This window comes from Scatophagus argus, chromosome 10, assembly GCF_020382885.2.
Source record: "Scatophagus argus isolate fScaArg1 chromosome 10, fScaArg1.pri, whole genome shotgun sequence".
In the NCBI taxonomy this organism is placed as follows: domain Eukaryota; kingdom Metazoa; phylum Chordata; class Actinopteri; family Scatophagidae; genus Scatophagus; species Scatophagus argus.
In genome coordinates this window covers 14,633,803-14,654,120 of record NC_058502.1, presented here as the reverse complement: position 1 = coordinate 14,654,120, position 20,318 = coordinate 14,633,803, and the positions used below count along the sequence as shown (strand labels likewise).

General features: G+C 41.4%; 1 protein-coding gene across 1 annotated transcript; it reads left to right on the top strand.

Moving 5' to 3' along the window:
• The first annotated feature begins 3,473 nt into the window (after nucleotides 1-3,473).
• kcnk12 (potassium channel, subfamily K, member 12) lies at nucleotides 3,474-20,037 on the top strand. The gene is made up of 2 exons (XM_046402544.1): nucleotides 3,474-3,810; nucleotides 19,145-20,037. Exons 1-2 carry the CDS (start codon nucleotides 3,474-3,476, stop codon nucleotides 20,035-20,037), a joined length of 1,230 nt encoding a protein of 409 aa, XP_046258500.1.
• Nucleotides 20,038-20,318: the final 281 nt, after the last annotated feature.

Below are 20,318 nucleotides of genomic sequence, written 5' to 3'. Positions count from 1 at the left end.
CAGAGAACATCTTCACCTCTGTGCAGTTTCAGCCTATTGTCTTATATATTATAGAAATTATATTATAGAAATTGTGTTCTCAAAAATTGTAGAGAGATAGATGATTCTGCTGTGGTAGCACTTTATTTTCGCCGCACTATTTAGCATTTGTAAGCAGCATATAAACAGTTAATATGGGTTGTAACACATTTACGACAACATAATGTAGCTGTGTGCAGACATGAGAACATTTTTGCTTGTGTGTATGCATCACTCAATAAACATAACTCTTCCATAAATACAGCTTATGAGTAAATAACATTGTAAACATCTACAATAAATATGATTACAGCTATTTTATAGTGTGCTATCACCATGAATTCTGAATGGTATAAATGGGTTATGGATTCTTAGGAAAATAGTTGAACATTACACGCAACATTGCAGATTGTTTGTTAGTGTTATTATTAAGTGTGTATTTACCTAAGATCAAGCATTACCAAATAAATCGGACTATGCTGATGTGCAAAAGTGTCTCAGTGAATAATGTTGTTGTTGCCTGAAAACAAATGGACCCAGGATTAATTTTGGCTTCAGCTGTGCCAGTTTCCGCCCACAGTCAGGCGGACTGGAGACTCTAAATTGCCTGGAGGTATGAATGAGCGTTTGCACTGTATGTCTGAGAGCCTGTAATGACTTGCCTGCCTTCCACCCTGAGCAAGCTGGGATAGTCTGCAGCTCCCCATGACCCCGAGAAGAAAATGGTGGGTGGAGAATAAAAATGAGGAAAAAAAGGGAACATATTGTATTTCACTTAGTTCCCACTGATCAGTATCTTCCTTCACGTTGCTCATCACCACCATCGTCACCGTTGTGACATTGCTTCCTCCGTATTCTGCTCGTTTCTTGCGTTTTTCTCTTAGTCCTGTGCTTTCAGGAGCAACGTATAAGCATACCAGGAAGAGCACAAGCTATTTTTGAATAAATGGATCGGCCTTCCATCAGTGCCACCGACACAACTTTCCACTGACGTCTTCTTCTATTACATCTCTGTCCTCTGCTATTCTTTTTGAGGTAATGATTAAAATTGACAAGGACAGACTGCTGATACAACAGTGCCGAGCCTGCCCCTTGTTTTGCTTTCTGACTTGATATTTGTAAGCCAATTAGCTAAATTAGGAGGTTTAGTCAATACAGCCACCTTACACAGCCCCACTACTGTCTTTCCATTAGAAAAATAACCCATATGTCCTGCAACAATGTGGGTTTAAACCTCACTTTTGGGTTCTGTTTCTCACAGGATACCTTCTCTTCTTAAGGCCCTTCATTGTTTATGCATTTGCGAAATAGTGTGTGGAGTGTTTTTTCTTTATTTTATCTTCTGGGCTCAGTGGTGACAGTTCATTTGAGGCAGCAAATCACTGCTTCCACTTCAGTGGTATAACTTGTCCTCAGTCGATGTTTTCACAAGTATTTTCATGGATCAGGAGCTCCAGGTCGTCATTGATTTTGTTAGAATCTACACTAAGTGTCTGACAACTCAAAAGGATATTGCTCCTTTTTTCTCAATGGTAATTTGAGCCTTGTATCCCTTGTGAGAACTCCTTGTATCCCTTGTGAGAACTCACGCAACCATGTCCTTTGTCCTGAAAGCCGTCAATAGGAAGTCTATACCAGCTGTAAACATGACCAGCCTCTTCTTGTCTTGTTTTTTTTCTTTTCTATGTAGATTTTCACACAGGTGTACAACCTATCTACTTCACCAAAAAGTATCAGTGCATACAGAACTCTCCATCTTACCCATAAGCTTTCTCGCAGGTCTTAAATGCATGCAGAGTGCGTCGTTATTCATTTAAACCGAGTGAAACAGTGACAGCAGGGTGAGATCATGTCTGCTGCTAACATTTTATTCATTTTACTTCATATGTGCACATGTGCTTGGCATGGATAATTATGTCCTGTTACATTGTTATTATTTCTTGAATTGGCAAGTAATTAAGTATTTTCTCACATACTTAAGTGTAATTTCAGGTTTTCCTTTCTTTGTTTCTCCTATTTTACTGTTTCAGAGAAAAATATGCCACTTTTTACTTAAATTGTCTGCTTTCAGCTGTTCACATGACTGTAAACTGAACATCTTTTGGTTTTTTACTATATGTAACCTTGCTGCAATGGGTACTTTTCCATCATTTCCTTTCCTATTTAACAGACCAACCAGTGAGTCAGTTAAATGCGTACACAATCGAAATGAAACTCTAAATATGATGCATTCACATACTGCAAACAACTACTGAATACTGAAAACAACAGCATGAAGTACTTCAAATTATATCTACAAAGCTACATTACGTCTTGGACGGATGTGTAATGATAATCTATTATACAATTAATTAATAAAAATTCCAATCAAAAGCATTTGCTGCGTATTGAGTACTTTTGATATTGCCAGTAATTTGCTGACAGTATATTTGTACTTAGGACAGGTGGCTCTAACTTGTAATGTGGTATTTTTAACATGGCTGTAGCCTATATGATTTGAACACTTCTCACACTTCTTTCTTCATTTTTTGATAAGCATTAGATTATACTGACTTAATGGCTCCGTGATGAAGCTCTTGGAAACTTTTTTTTTTAAGCCGGTAAGCACGGGGGTGCACCTTTGTTTCTGCATTTGAGCCCAGTTTCCAGTGAGCAGAGCGTCCTCAGCGCGCATGGCTCAAGACAACAAGGCTGCACTCATGTGGAAAAGCAAACCCTCTGTTATGTGAGGACTACCTCAACTAACGACGCACAGGGATACCCCGTTTTCTCAGGCAAATACATAGCATTCACGTCTTATTTGTTCAGCTGTTCTTCTTCCACAGCACTGTAGTCTCGGCTTTTTAACGGAGAGTGATCTCAGCATACGATGTGTCACTATAACGTCCACATGAAAGCTGCAGCCCCACTCTTCTCCAGAAGCAGAAACCCTGAGGATTGATGATTTTATTTAAGGACTGGAACGGGTGTTTTCCCCCTCACCCTCCCCTGCGACACACACATCTGTAACTTGGAGCGTCATTGTGGAAACATTTTGGTGCAGGGGACCCAGAAGATGATACGACCACTGTTTGCATTTGCACAAAGAAGCGTTCCGCGCGTCCTGTTGGACTGAAGCTGCAGTCCACTTCACCGCAACTGCATTGCCACAACTGTGAGAGAAAATGTGTCTATCATGAAACTGCGCGCTGGCAGCTTTTCTCATGAACTCTTGCGTGGATCTGCAGACTTATATCCACAAGTGGAGCGTTTTTCCTGCAGCTCAGCTACAGATACTATCACTTCATAACTACCATGGGACACCGTGCCGGGCTCACTAGAGGTAATGTTGCCGGTAGAAGTGCACTGAGGGAGCGGGACAGTGACTTCCACAGCACACCAGCAGACGAGTGAATGCCGTCTCCGATGTGGAGCTTGTCGCTGTCCGACGCGCGAGTGGTGCTGAAATTTGGATGATGCCTGTCCAGCGAGTGCAAGGCTGCCGCTCCCTGCACCTCAACGAGGACAACGGCCGCTTCGTGCTGCTCGCCGTCCTCATCATACTGTACCTGCTGTGCGGCGCTGCGGTCTTCTCGGCCATAGAGAGGCCCTCGGAGCTGCGGGCTCACGGCCGCTGGAACGGGACGCTCCTCAACTTCAGTGAGACCTTCAACATCAGCCTGCAGGACCTCAACTCTTTCCTGCGGGAGTACGAGGCTGCCATCGCCGCCGGGATCCGGGCTGATGCTCTAAGGCCACGATGGGATTTTACAGGGGCTTTTTATTTTGTTGGAACTGTGGTGTCGACTATAGGTGGGTGATCTATGCAGCATTCATTGATTGCCCTGACCTCTGTGTTTGGTTGCACACACGGTGTTCTCTAAATACTTTTTAAAAATCATGCATGGTTCCATGAAAACCACACGTGGTAAAACCCATATCAAGCGCTATAAATAAGTAGCAACCCCCACAAATGCACATAAATCAGCTTACACATTTAGAACAATAATTATTGAATCTTTTTAGTGGTTGTGAGACTTATTTAGGACTTCAAAGCTACATTTGGGACAAATAAGTTGGAGAATGGTTAATATTAATGCAGCTTGTGGTTGTTGAATAATCATATCATTACTGACAGCCTGGAGCTGCAATCCTTGTAGGCTGCTGTCTTTCCACTGGCTTACATACAGAATAACAGATTACCATTTTTGTTTTTTTCCCAGTCATGTGTTACATTTTGGCTGTGAGGGATTTTGGCAACAGGGCTGACATCTGACTCGCCTGCCAGGAACCGCACACTCATCCCTGGCTATAGGACAGCACCCATGGGTGCAGTCTTTTTTTTTTCTTTCTTTCTTTTTTTGCCACATTTCCATTCAAACCAACAGGAATGTCAATGAGAAGCCCCGTCTGCTCCCCCTCATTTTAACATTTACTTGTGCAATAGGTCAGAAAAGAGCAAGTGTCCCTCGCAGGGCACCCCGAGGGCCAGCGATGTGGTGCACTGCATGCCTGATGGCTCCAATAACCACTGCCCCTCCCTCACTGACAGCTAGAGAGGAGCAACAGCATATGAGTGAGTGAGTGTGAAAGGGTGAGCGTGCAAATGAACACTTCAGGTACTCATCTGAGCTGTCCATCTTTGACCTTGCCCTCAAGACACAAATACACACAGAGCATCCTATCAATTGAAAACTGCGGTGTGGGGATTGCTGAGGAAAACTGATGGCTGGGTAAGCGTGCACAGTGAGAATTGGATCCACATGAGTAGCAAACCTGTCAGAACTTTATTTACTGTAGTCCTGTAATGAGAGCTTTACTGACTCTTCCACCTTTGGCACTCAGATATACAGAGCTCATGCACAGAGAGGGGAACCACAATAGCTGTGTTTATGTACAGATCTGTGACAGCTCGAAATCCTTTGTGTGCCAGTTGTCATGCAGCAGCGCAGTCTTCCCCCGACAAGTAGATCATATAAACTAACTCAGATGCTTGGGAAAAGAACGGGAAAAAAGGGCAATACCTGTCAACACTATTTTTTTCTTATGCTCGCATGGATTTCTGTTTTGATTTCCTTCTCCCTTTGATCTCTCCTTCAATCCCCGGCCCTACAGCTTGTGTGCTACTTTTTCCTGCATCGGCAATATAAAAGGGAATTGGGGGCCTCCCCACACAACTCTATATCAGACTGGCATCCCCCTGCGCTCTATAGACACTCCTCCCAAACCCTTCCCGCCTCTGACTCTGCTGTGGCAGAGGCTTCAAATCGGCACTGACACTTTGCTCCCCTTGATGTGCACTCCATAATATTGCTTTGAAGAATGAAAGTGAAGCTGTGGCCACTTGAAACACTTGTTTATCCAGGGTTATGGCCAGAATCGCGGGACATCAGTACAGCCCCTGGTGTGCTGTTTCCCAATTTCAGGAAATACTGTAGGGAAACACAAAAAGTACTTTATAGCCTTTTCAAAAGCATGATCTGAACACATGCAACAAAATCACTCTCTGATGTTTTTCTCTAATTCTTTCCATTTTAGGCTCCATTTTCTTTGGATGAAAATGAGGTTGACTCAGTAGCTGCTATGGAGCTTTCTATCAGGGACCTGTTGTCCATGTTGGCTTAAAGGTTGACACAGAAAGTTCATTCTCGACCTTGAAAATGGCACTGGACAAAAACACCCTCACCACTGTATTCTGGACTTTTAAATCACGAAAATATAATTTCCCTCTGCAGTAACCAGGTTGTCATGGAAATGTCTCAGCTGGTTAAAAAAAAACAAGAAATACTTTCTGCAAGGTCAAGAACGAGGTTCCACTCTTAAATTTTTAGCTGTTCTGTGGCTTTAGGAAGCGTCAGTTTGTCGGGCGGTTACTGAGTTGGTCCATCACTTTGGTCCAGACTAAAACATTTTTACAACTATTGGATGTATTTGCTATGATATTCAGTGCAGATATCCCTGGCACCCACAGGACGAATCCAAATGACTCTGATGCATTTTTACCCAGAACCATCAGCCAGTCATAGTTTTCTAGTGAAATATCTTAAAGGAGGTGTGTAGGATTTATTAGTGATGAGACTGCAGATTGTAACCAACTGAATACCCTTCTATTCAGCCCTCCCTTTGCAAATGTGCAGGCGATCCTATGCAGGCCTTCAGGTGATGTAAATATATAGAAGACCCTCCCTTGAACAGTGTTTGGTTTGACTGTTCTGGGCTACTGTCGAAATACAGTGGTACAACATCGTACATTTTTTGTCCCAGTGACCACTTGTGGTACTGCAACAAAAGAATTGTCAGCACCAGTATATCGCCACACCACTATGTTCAACACACTCTCTGTCTAAGTGCAGCACCACAGCGCCACCAACATGGCCGTAGATTGGTAGTATTTTTTCCTTTGTCTTATCTTGTTGAAGCGTTGGACTGAAGAGTTTGTTTTCGTCTGTATGCCCTACATTTTCACTCATGGTGTTACTGTTTGCATGCTCATTAAAGATAGTCTGCTCTGTAAACAGAATTTCTCTACTAAAGCTATTTATAACCCTCAAGGCAGATTGATAGCTGATTATCACCAATTAGGACAGCTCTCTGTTTCTGGCCCTGTAGGTCTTGTTTTAAGTTGGTGTAATGACATTTTGGAGAAACACTTTGTCCCATTTTAAGCATTTCAAGGGGGTGTACTTGTTTGAGAATCAAGAGTGATAGCTGTCTGCTCTGATTCTTTAAGCCTGTCGAGATTGAGCGGGACACGGCAGCTCGGCAGTTTTCCACATAAATTTCAGCTGCAGGTTTGCATTGTGCTCCAGGCTAATTATTTCTGGGGACAGACTCTGTCCTGGCTCTTCTTGCCCCTGGCAGCCATTGCAGCTTCTTGTTCCATCACACTCACATCCACCCACTCAGAGAAGTCAGAAAGGCAGACAAAGCAAATAGGACAGTTTAACAAACAGCGTAAAACAAACCCTTACGCGGTTTGTCCTTTATATGAGGCCTAATTTGATGGCCACGCAGTCTACAACTTGCAAAATGAAGAGAGATTTCAGATTTAGGCAGAGATAAAAGAAATGATGCTAAACCCTGACTGCGCAGGACTGTGCTGCAGAGAGATGGCAGGGTACTCTTCCCTCAGAAACACTGGAACCAACACAGTCTTGCAGTTTGTATTGTTGAAGCAGAATGCATTGAAACCACCACGCAGAAAGCGTTATGTGAAAGGAGCTGCTTCTAGTGACAAACACACACAGAATTATCTCCTAAATCTGCAGCTCAACTCTACATTACATTACTCATTACTACTGACACGGCAGGTCAAAAAACACTAAACACAACCCGCCCAGCACCAAACACCAGACAGACAAAGCCAGCAACTGGTTGGTGAACATAGTGGGGTCATTTAGTTGCTACTGAGCCACATATTTCTCTCAAGATTGAATATTAGGTTTAAATTTGTTGGGTCACCCAAAAACATGATTCTGAATAAATGATAATGTTGATCCATGTCTGTAGGTTTTGTAAAGCAGTAACTGTTGGACATGTTAGCCACACACACTTTAAAAGGTGATATTATGTTTGTGATTCTTGTGTTTATAGCGTTGTTTTGCTAACCCAAATGGTGAAAAAAAATTCATTGGTAGGCCTACTGTTTTAAATAACTACACTCTCACTATAAAGCGGGCTATGAACTTTATTAATATCATTATTGACAGTACGGGAGAGTAGCATTTATTCCAGGGCTCTGTCTAATGGAGTGGTTGTGAACGCTGTATCTGGATCACTTCTGTATCAAATGGGCTCAACTCGTGGGTGTCCAAGTATAGTTTTACGTTTGGTCCTGGCAACCTCATCAAGCTAATAGATGAACTGCTTTTAACCTCAGCACACAAAGCAAGGATGTAAGTCCTCTTCAGGTTTTGCATAAAAGGGACTTACAGCAATTTGAATTCAAAATGTGCTCTGTCGTGATATCATAGTGCCTCTGTCGCAACAGTCAGTTAACGTTTTGTCGAAAAAGCCAAGATACAGTACCAAACTGCATAAGTCCCCTTTGCAGAGTTTATTCAGCTGTGTTTGGGATGTCAAACGTATGTGCAAACTTGCAAACTTTCAATTCATAACTCCTATCCCAAGAAAATCCTGCCAAATTTAGTGGAAGTCAACACCATGTACTGCCTGAGAAATCACTATAGATCACAGTCTCAGCAGAGAGACTACAGTATCCAGAATGAAAACGTAGCAAGAAAGAAATTACGATTTTGTTAAACTCAAGAAAACTACAAGCTAAGCTTGCAATGTCATGGTCAGGAGTTAAGACGTGTCCTCTCCCTCGCTATGTGCTGTGCAGTGTTAATAAACAATCAAATCTAATGGTTTAGTGGGTGTTATCTTCCTTGTCTTCTTGTGCCAATTTAAAAAGTGCTGATTTGGCAGTGGAGTCTCACTGAGGCGCACTTGTGAGGTCAGTGTGACTATTACACGCTTGTCTGACCAGGGCTCGTCTATTTGGGATGAAACTGCAAACCAGATTTGTTCTCCATATAGCACTGCGCCTTGTAATTTGTGTGTGTCTGAGGTTAAAAGACAATGTCACCTCAGACTGGCAAAGCTTGCATTTGGCATTTAAGCAGCCTGAAATGTCACATGATAGACAGCATGGATTCCTGAAGGCAGGCTGTGTTTTTGCTTTGATGTTGTGTTCTTACTTAGATTAACCGCTCAGTGCTGCCTCACTGGGACAAAACCATCTGTGTTGTTGTTACTGTTGGTGTATGTTATAAATTTGCTTGCAGGAGGTGGGTGGGAAAGGTTTGCAATCTGTGAAAGCAGATTCAGCAGAGCGTGGCAACGTTTCAGACTTGTTCTTGCTGTCTGTCTCTCACTTCAGCACTGTTGTGAGACTGTCGAGGACAGTGTTGAGTCCTGTCTAACATCTTTCTTAAATCTAACTACTTTACTCCATACCTACTACAGTACGCTCATTTGTGTGGATTCATTCAGTCAGTCATTTTAGAACACTGGAACACTTTATACACTGTGGAACAACAATGCAGTCATCTTACACAAATGTCTCCCCATTTTGCACAATCAATACATTACATAATGAGATGAGGATCAGCTCATTGTATAGAACTATTTGAAGCAGGTCAACTTGGCTTTCTTTTTGTCACCTTGTCTCTGCTTCTGTCTTTTTTACTCTGTGAAATCTCATACTCAGAGGAAATGTCAGTGTTAAAAACAGAAAACAGAGGGCCTTCAGTCACATGAAAGCCACTGGGGGGTCTCTTTAGACTGTGCACAGTCCAGATGCTCAGCACAAAAGCTGTGTCCACACTGAGGAAGTGGAGCAAAGTTGCCCTACTGGTGCAGAGAAGGTCCAAAAGGCTGTGTCTAAATTAATCCAGTTGCTGTGTAACATTATTTCTGCCTTAAAGCTGCTCCAGCCAATATTTTTATTTTAAACCTGGAGGACTGGACTGCATGTAATGTGAAATGAGTCTCTTTATCTTTGATTTCATTAAGTTTATGGCCCTCAACTTAAAGGTCCAGTGCAGAACTTTTTATACCAGGCAGGCATTTGACCAGAGTGATGAGGAGATATCATCTTGCAACCATGAATGTTTGTACAAAATGTCGTGACAACATGTTGAGAGCTTGTTGAGGTATTTCACTTCATAAAATGGTGGACCAACTAACCCACCGACCACCGTTGTAATCTTGAGAACCACATGCTGGTAGCACAGCTAAAAATCAAGCATGCAGTACATGACTTGATGCTGACCAAATGTATGAAAAATTAATGACTTTAAAAAATTAACGAATTACAAAAAATAAAATAATAATAACTAGCCATCACTCAACTCAGCATTTGCCTTACCGCGTCAGAGGAATAAAACATTTTATCCCACCATTCTTGCCCCTCTCCCAGTCTCCAAGTCCCACGTGTGTGTGTGTGTGTGTGTGTGTGTGTGTGTGTGTGTGTGTGTAGGGCAAACCTGCTGAGAAGCGGAGACTTCAATAAATCCTCATCTTAGTTAACTGCTACTGTACTGGAAGGCTGTACACACCTCTGCGCTCTGTCACAGCAGGTCATAAATCTACCCTGACTTGCTAAGGCGTGTACTCACCTACGTACAGTAACTCAAATCATCATGGCCAAGCAATACCAAGATCATTTTAGAGGACACAGCAGATTCACTGGGCCTCTTAGTCCTCCTCCTCCTCCTCAAACTGATTAGCATTTTACTGATTCTGCTCTTTGAACCAGCAAGGCAAAGACAGGATAAACTGTGTGTCCTCTTTCTACTTTGCAGTCTTCTGACCTGCCCGCTTACAGGGACAATTTCGGCAGCTATTTTAGATTTGATTTGATTTTATTCATGTTTTGATCATCATCCTTTGACAGCCCCATTTGAGCTGTGGATGATGTTATTGCTGACTTGCAGCTACGAGAGTTTAAACTTTCCACATAAGCAGAAAAGTCCTTCTCTTGAAACTGTGGCTGGCAATCTCTGATGCAGTAAAATCGCACACTTGCAGAGGCAGAGTGTCACCATGTTACAGAGGGCATGCAGAGCAATTCCACTGTTGCACCAGCTCAACATTTATCTGTATCTTGGGGTCATGTATACAGTTATCTGTATTAATAAGCTAACAGCAAGTTGTCAAACAACATGAATTGGCAGGCGTCCATCCGCAGAGGAGGGGCTGAGCAGAGCAGAGACAGGAGGACATGCTGCTCTGTTGTGTCTAAACTGCCTAAATCCAAACAACATGTTGAAATAGTTTTTTTGTAAAATAGTTTTAGCTTATTAAATCTGAGATTTGAGTTAAATCACCTTCCTCTTAAGCCTCCTACTTCTTTGTCCTTTGATTCTCAAGAGCAAACACAGTTAGAGCTTAACTCTTGATAGACTTCACAAACAGGAGGCAAACATGACATTAGAGCTTGACCTTGCATTGGAACGATGACTGATCATTATGATTAGATTACAAGTTGAAAGACTTGACAGAGCACTTTGTCATCCCTCGAGCTTGAGCTCATGGGCTGCATACTTGTTGCAGTCATATTACACATCTGTGTTCAAGAGAAATGACAAAACACAAGCACTCAAAACTGGCAACTCATAACACATAATGACTCATATTGAAGTTTCTGCATAATAATCTGTTTGAACAAGAGAAAACAGCACAGACTGAGCTGCCTGGTTTAGTAAAAACCTTGTGAGCTTGTCAGGGAATCCATGCTGGCTTCAGTTGAGCTTAGTTGTTTTGTCCAAAAACACCTCTGAGTAAATGGTTGTACTTTTTTGTTTGCCTGCCAGGAGAAGAATTTCAATTATTCAAGTAACAGACCTTACTGTGCTTCGACATTTGGCGTGCATTTTGATTTTCAAAATGAAAAGAATGATTGTTCCTAGAAAACACCGGGATCACAAATAGCTGAATGTGCTGAAATTGAATATTTTGCCAGCATTCACAAATGATGTGGCTGCCTCTAGGCTGGCAGGCTGTGGGAGAGCCCGGCAGTGTCACTCATAGTGGGCACATTCAGTTAATAGGAAGTAAAACATCATTTAATTGTGAGCAACAGAGCATTGCTTCTTCATTTCTCTGAGGCAGTATGAGCCATGTATGATGCAAAATCATTATTGCAGCTGTCGGTAACTTAGCAGTCCCTGACAGGAATCGAGCCTTTGCACAGCCTTAAATTTCAGGGGCTTGTGCTTTCACATTAGGAGTAATGGAAAAACCATTACATTGAGTGTCTACAGAACCTGAAGCGTTTGTTTCCTGCTGGCATCCGATTCAACTTTCCATGTAATGGCTAAAAATCTGAAGCAGCTATGAAAGACATAGAACACATTTATTATTTGATAACATTTTGTAATAAAGGAATGACGACTTAATGTGCCAGTACTAGCTCTTCTCTCCTCTCTCCGCCATCATACTAGCTAACCTCTCAGTAACCATCAAACTGACCAATTAATCTGAGAAACCACATTTTTCATTTTATTAATTTTTTAAATTTAAGTTACTTTATTAATCCCAAGCTGGGAAATTACTTCTCTGCATTTAACCCATCACTGATGGAAACACACACACATGCAACATGCAACATGCAGTGAAACACACAGAGGCAGTGGGCTGCATCAAGCACCCGGGGAGCATATTGGGGGTTAAGTACCTTGCTCAAGGGCACATCAGCCGGCTAATGGGGAGGGGTAGGGACATTATCACTCCACTCCACACTCAAATTTTTCCTGCCCGTCCGGTGGGGGAATCGAACCAGCAACCTTCTGATCACAAGCCACTTCTCCAACCTCTAGGGGCATATACATATAAGTAGTTATTAATAAAAACCTTAGTTTTACATGATCTTATTGCAAAGACTTAGATAAGTGATTTTCCTTCTGGTTATGTAGGAACAATGCAGTCTGAGACACACATGCGTCAAAGCCTGTTTTGAACTTTGCATGAGCTTTATGAACACTGTGATAGGAATGATCACTCAAAGGTGTGAGGAATTAATTGCTAGACCATTTGTTTTTAACATCGGCCATAATTCTGTCTTTCTGCTTCACCTCATACACAGCAGTGACAGTGGTGACACACTCTCAAGCTGTGTGTTCAGCATTGTCAGTCCATTATTTAGTCCAGAATGATACGTGTTGCTTGGCTTCAATCTCTCTGCCATCACCATGATCTCGTCTTCCAAAAAGTCTCATTTTCTCTTTTGGTCCATGGCTATTCTTCACAAAACAAAAGTAACCACACTCTCTGAAATTATCTTCAGAACAGTTTTATAAATGAGGCCCCTGGACTACATCAGATAGGTCAAAAGTTTGCATTTAATTAGCATTTTTGTATTTCATGCATTTTAATAAAAATGACTTTTCTTATTGATTACATTTTCAGGAAGGTTGTTTTTTTTTCGTGCAATTTTACATTGTGAAGTCGACAAAAATACGATTTAATTATCCAGCTCTAATTTAATGCAGTCTTACTGTGATATTGTATGAACGTTCTGTCTTATCTATTAGGCAAAACACTGAGGCTTACTGCAGTGATCTGAGGCTGATGGTGTTTCAAAAGCTCCACCTGGACAGGTGTGTTTACCTTTGGAATAATACAAGAGGTCTTTATGTAGCCAAGCTTTTATTCAAACACTGACTGTGTCCACAGTGCACAGAATAATAGGAAACACGAGAACATGCTGTAGCCTTTAGATCATTCAGGGAGAAGCTATTAATCTGATGACAAAATGACTCCTCAGTCTCATGAAAGGACAAAATCCGTGTTACTGTTTGCAGATGAAGCCACATGAATCTTATTGGAGCCCCCAACCCCCCATCTGTAAAACTGCATAATAGTGGACTCCAGGCACATTGGAGTCCTTTTAGTTCTTTAAAAATTCTGCAAAGATGAAAAACACAAAACAGATGAGAAACAGAAAAAAGAAACAGAGAAACAGAGAAAAAAACCCCAATAAATGTCGGTGCTGTTCCGAAGATAATACAGCACATTTTTTTTTGACAATAAATCAATACAGACGGCAGCGGAGTCATCAATCTTCCTGGCTCTCTTTGCAGTGAATTAACTACTGAAATGCAATTTAAAACACCAGACTTAATTTAGATAGGGAGGAGCCAATTGAATCTCAAAATAAAAAATATACTGTATATATTTTAGCTTGTATTTCTTTTATTGAAGAGGTTTTGCTGCTCCGTTGTTACGTCTAACGATGTGTACATGTCTGAGCTGATGCTCTTTTAATTTATATCTGTATCAGCACACTTTAATTACAATCACCTCAGTCCATTATTTCTAATTATTGCACAACCATGTGTAGTACAAATCACTCATTACCAAAGCTTTGACATGCAGAACAGTTTCCATTAATGTATCACATGTACTGTGTGCGGGTGAACAGGGTGTGAAATTCAAAATCACACTGTTTTGCTCTGGCTGTTTTATTAATATTACTATGGCCTCTGTTTAGTTTGTGCATGCATGCTGCATCGTTAACTAATTTAGTCATGTGTTTGACCTATTCTATCATCTGTTTTTGGAAAACTGGCAGCGATGTGAGAATGTTCCTATATTTATCCAGTCTGCCAGTAATCCTGGCAGCTCCTCAGCAGATGGTTGGGTGATGATGTCTCAGGTCTGGCCATGTTGCTGCTTCCTCAGCCCTCTGTCCTCTCCGTAGACCCCTACCATGTCACCCTATGACTAATTATTTCCTGTTCGTCACAGAAACACAGCCATCAGAGGGACGTGGCGTTTTCTGCTGCCTTTCCTATCAGGCCAATTTAGGACTATTCCCACCAGTGGGACACAGTTGGTTTGACTGAGAGCTTGTTTTTAAGCTCTGTAATTGGGGACATTGGGAGGCAATAGGAGGCAGAGATTTGATTTTTGGCTTGCAAAAAGTCACATGATGAATCTTTGGGTCCATTTTCAGGCCCTCTGGGAATTGTGTGGGGGGACGTTGTTCATGATTACATGCAGTGACCTTCAAAGTCAATATTGCTTAGAGAGACGAGTGAATGTACAGCACGTCCTTCATCGAAACAGAGACACATGAAGTGAGTGCTTTTAGCTACCCTTCATTCTCATGTGGATATCCATTAGGTCCTTTGGCCTGCTTTAACTGATTGCTGTATACAGTATTTCTCCTGTATAGTGTACTTTTGACTTCCTGTCCTTACATTCTTTCAATTATCAGCTTAACTCTGTCACACTAAAAGCAGACTTCTCTAACATGGGACTGAAATGCACTCTGCTATTTCACAGCCGGCCTTGGGAGGCTACTTTCCAGTAGAACGAATCAATAGGTTCCTTTTTTAGGATGCTTTGTTTTGTGAAAGGTGTCAGTTGGATCGAATGTATGCTCCAAGGTGAGCTCTATAATTGCTGTAATTCCATTATGCAAATAACAATAGCAATAAGAGGATGTTACCAGCCTTATGTAGCACTTCCACTCATGAAAACGGCTCAGAATCTGTTACTGTAACTCTGCTGGGATCACATGCTTATATTCTTATTTTGAAAATCATTTCCACTGCCTCAGTGTTTCCATGCGCACACAGCAGTATAGCGCAGTGCAACATGTCTCAATAGGGAAAATTCCCCTTCAGCTGAGGAGAGTTTGAACACCTCTTAGTTTTAGATTTAATAGCTGATGTTAACTCCTCTGTGCTGCAGACTCTTCAGATTATAACGTACCTGTTGAGTGTTGGAGGTTTAGTTCAGTTTTCCTGCACTCAGAGTGGCTCTTTGGTGTAAAATGTGATGATTGATTACTGTTTAAAGGCCAGTGGTCTCTTAAGTGTAGCAAATTAAATGCAGAGCACTCATGAAGTCCATCAATACTTCCATTAGCAACACTCTCAGTAATCTGTGCTATTTGTTTGGACCCAAATTTTACCACACAACTTAATGAGTCGTTATAATTTGCTATCAGACTGCAGTGAGAACTGCTTGGTCTAAACTGTGTCAACTATCTGACTGCTGCTGAGCACATGTTATTTAACCCTGACCATTGATCATAAAAGCTGACCTAAACAGCGAAATCACTACAGTCCAGTAACGATCTATTTTCATCTTTCCACCCATTTCATTTCCCCACAGTCAGATAACCATTAAAGCTTCCTCTTCTTCTCTTGAAACTGTCCAGTGGTAATTAATGGATACTAATGGCACCGTCTCCATCATGTTTCTTCTGTTTTGAATCTGCAGTGTGTAATTATGTGTGCAAGCATCATTAGCCATTAGAGCACAACATCATTTTCTATGTTGAGTTGAGCATACTTTATTTAACGTTAATGAATATATATCCTCCCAGGACTCTGATTTAATTGGATTAGCACATATGATTTCCTGCTTTATCGCGTTTTGCTGAATTAAATGACTCATTTTGACTTGTACAGAGTGGAACGATTGGAAGGGGTTCATCGAGGTCAAAAGCAGGACCTTTAGTCTGGTTTTGTGACTTCAGACAGTTTGAAAGTCTAAATAAAATAAAGTCTTTGTGAGTAAAATCACATGGTGTTTGCATCTTTGGTTTCAGCTTGCCTGTCCTTTGCTATCTATTATTGTTCCGTTTTCCCTAATGCATCTTGACACAGTAGTGTGGAGTAATGGCTCTGAAATGCTACACTCAATCGATGCCTTGTGCCTTTTTCTCTCTTAGGTAATTTATTTGGTAATGAGAGGCTGTGCAGAAGACTGTTTCTCTACAAGCTGAGAAGATGTAATCTGTTTTCCTTATTATTCATTTGGGTTAAAAGACCTGGGCTGCTAATTAATTAACTTATGAAACAGCTTAATTTGGCTAATCGCTGCCCCTCACCATCCTTTCACCCAGTGGCACTCTACTGTCTGTGACTGAACTTTGTCACTATCTTTTACAGAACCAGATAATTCAGTGTCTGGTTTAATGCATAAAACTGACACAAGTCTCTGTGTATCGCTGTGTGTGCAAGGCCAGGTGTGTGGACATATGTGGACATGTAGAGGTTGTATTCCAGTTTGTCTCTATAAAATAATCTGTATCAATCAGTGTTGATCTAAATGACCTGGTATGTCAACAGCAAACAGAGAGTGGTTTTCAGTGTGAGAGATAAGGTCAAAATAGCCATTTTATGTGTATCATCAAGGAAGTATTGCCTAGATATTGATGTCATCTATTACCTGACAAGGAAGGTTATAGACGGGTTGCTTGAAAAAGTGGGAAAAGCGGCGTCCTAATGCTCCGACAAGACTGAAATGGAGGATAGTCATGATGGAAAAATCAATTAACCTTGGCCTGGGAGTGAACTGGTTGATCTTTCAGCACGATTTTATTTGTTGACAAATATACCCTCTGCAGTTCTGTGGAGAAGGGGCATGACATTGTGTGTGTGTGTGTGTGTGTGTGTGTGTGTGTGGGTTAAGATGCATACACATGTATGTACCCTAGAGAGGCTTAGCGTATGTTTGCATGCAAATAACCATAACAGAAAATGAGCTCATGAAAAATCAGTAGTTACACCTTCATGTGTAGTAGATTTGTCTAAAGCTTCCACATATCATATAGTACAGTGTTTTCTGCGTAATATATGTTTTGATTGATGTTTTTTATTGTTCAAATTAATTATGCTATAAATCAGAGTGGGACCCACCAGTGAGTCCTGGCAGGAATCCAAAGGGTCACAACATTGACAACAACATAACAACATAAACAGAATAACAATGAATAATATTTATGTTACACAAAGTATGTTTGTTTGTTTGTTTTCACTTAAATTTACATTGTGCTTTTTAGCATGATTGCAGTAATGACAATACTGGTCTGTTGGCCTGTCTGTCAGTCTAGTCCAGATCGAAGTATCTCAGCAACTTTAATTTTATTCAGACATCTGTGGTCTCTAAAAGACAAATCTTATGGACTTTTCATCTAGTGCATGTTCGTTATATTTGTAATATCTCAACAAGTACTGGATGGATTGTCATGGATACTGGTACAAAGCAAGCATGTCCCCCTTGAGATCATCTTGATCCATCACGTCAAATGTTCACATTCACATCAACCTCAGCTGTGCTGTGTGCTTAATGCTGATTAGCATATGTCAGCGTGTTAGCAAATATTACGCCAGCTACAGCAGCATGTGTGCATTTTCATTGGTGAACGCATCAAAGTAGAACCTAAAGCTGCATTCACATGAAAGAAATTTGCTTTTTTGGTAGGACACAGAACATAGTGCAGATAGTTGCAAAGGAAATATGTCATCATAAGAAAATCAGAACTTCTATGCAATTATATGATCCACTGTTGCTAAGCTAATATTTTCTGGTCATCTACTGTTTATATAGTGATACGATGCAACCATAATTGCTGTCAGTGTGTTTGCCTAGCATAACTAATGCACAGATCTTAGTGTGGGTTTTTAATATTGTTCCTAGTTCCTTTAGATACTGAGTGCTCTTTTCCCCATATATTGAGCGGAATGATCTTTTGTTAATTTATTTTTTTACACCACCTCTATTGTGACAATGGCAGCCTCCTTGCAGTTGTGGAATATAATTCATAAATTATTTGATCCTCTAGAGGAAACAGTATTGTACTTAAAAAACCAGGACACTCGTCAGCTAATGCTAACATCGGAGCTGCAAAGTCAGAGCTGCACCTGTGACACTCCTTGAGACTGAGAAGTGCTCCTTCAACGTGCTGCAGAATCCATAAACATGCTCTCCTCTCTCCTCTCTCCTCCTCTTCTCTCTCCTCATAACCCTTTCCTCAGCATGAACACTCAGTCTAATTGGCTCAGAAATCAGTAGATAGCAGGAAGCCGTTCCACGCAACTGAGAAAAAAAAATATTCAGAGGGCTTACCTAAGCTTATTCCTGGCATCCTCTTCCCCTCAGTGTAACTCAAATGCCCTTGTTCCTTGCAGTCACACCAATACCAATACTGTGCTTTATGTAAATGCAACCTGTACTCACAGTATCAAGTGGCTTAACACAATGCAAAATGCTTTAAAAATATACAAATAAACTAAAATACTAACTTATGTCAGTATACTATTACATTTCCCGCTTTAACGACAATAACAATGTATACATTAAAATCTATGCATTCAGTAACAAATGAAGCTTCAGTAGCCACATGAAGTTTATATAAAGGCCCTTCCAGGTGGCATACTTTTATTTTATTTTGGTTTACAGCTAATAAATATAATTCTGGTTTCATGTATTGCCCATATTGTTTTTCCTCCTCATTCTCTCTTATTTAAACATATGCAACATTTTTTAATTCCCCCAGTCAGTTTTTTTAATCTTCTCTGTCCATATGCATTTTACATGCACTTATCTTCCAGGAAAAGCATAGAGTCCTGTATCAGTGTCAACACAAATTATTATCCAGTTTACTCCACTAAATCCCCTCTGTTACATCATTTTTCACTATTGGCCCAAATGTTTACAATTATGATTTAAGCCTAATTTGAAAACCTCTTTTAGATTTGAGTTTGCTTTCATGTGTGGCTTCCCTTGCCTCTAGGCATTATTTCTAGTGATGAAACTGAAGACATCTTGTAGGTGAAATTCTGTTTTTGGCCTCAGATGGGGCGGCTAACTGTCTGAGATTTCTCTTCTGTTGCTGCAGGTTTCGGGATGACAACACCTGTGACAGTTTCAGGCAAGGTGTTCCTGATCTTTTATGGACTTCTCGGCTGCGCTGCCACCATCCTCTTCTTTAACCTCTTCCTGGAGCGTATCATCACACTGCTGGCTGTAGTGATGAAGGCTGTGAGGGAGCGTCGAATAAGGAACAGTGGTCTGCTCCCGCCAGGCATCCGCCATGACTTCTCAGCCTACTCCCTGCCAGGCTGGAAGCCCTCTGTGTACCATGTGATGCTGATTCTGGGTCTGTCAGCCATTACTATCTCCTGCTGTGCATCAGCCATGTACACTCCCGTGGAGGGATGGGCTTACTTGGACTCACTCTACTTCTGCTTCGTCACCTTCAGCACCATTGGCTTTGGGGACTATGTTAGCAGCCAGAGCGCAGCTTACAAATACCAAAGCCTCTACAGGGTGGCCAACTTCCTCTTCATGCTAATGGGTGTGTGCTGCATCTACTCACTCTTCAATGTCATCTCTATCGTCATCAAACAGGTGCTCAACTGGATGCTGGAGAAAATGAGCTGCTTGTTTTGCCAGCGCTGCAATAAAGCCAGCGCCCTCCTGGGCAGACGCAATGCCATCCGTCCGGGCTCTAAGGGTCGCCAGGGTCGCTTTGGACAGCCTCCCGACTCAGATGGACCTTGTGATAGTGACACTGAGGGACGCAGACTATCAGGGGAGATGATCTCCATGAAAGATTTGGCAGCCTCTAACAAGGTGTCACTGGCCATCATGCAGAAACAACTCTCCGAGTCGGCCAACGGGTATCCCAGGACAGTGTGTGGCAGCTCACGCCATAACGGTTTCTCTGGGGGGGTTGGTGCCCTCGGTATCATGAATAACAGGCTAGCAGAGACGAGTAACTCCAGGTAGACACAACAGGAAACATTAAATTATGGGAGCTCTTTATTCACATTTAGCAAACCATGAGGTTGATTGCCATAGAAAAAAATAATACGTTTGAAATGGATTGCCGCTGTAACTTGTTATGCATGATACATATGATTTTTTGGAAACTTTTGGTAGGTATTACAAGCCTGTGGTGATAATACAGGTAACAATTAGTGATGATTTTTGTGATGATTTGATGATGATAGCATGAAGAGAGAACAAAAAAGCATAAGTTGATCTGGAAGCTTGGGGACCGCCAATCA

Coding starts and splice junctions, on each gene's coding strand:
- kcnk12 (XM_046402544.1), top strand. CDS start 3,474: ATGCCTGTCCAGCGAGTGCAAGGCTGCCGCTCCCTGCACCTCAACGAG. Junction 3,811..19,144: donor AACTGTGGTGTCGACTATAG/GTGGGTGATCTA, acceptor CTGTTGCTGCAG/GTTTCGGGATGACAACACCT.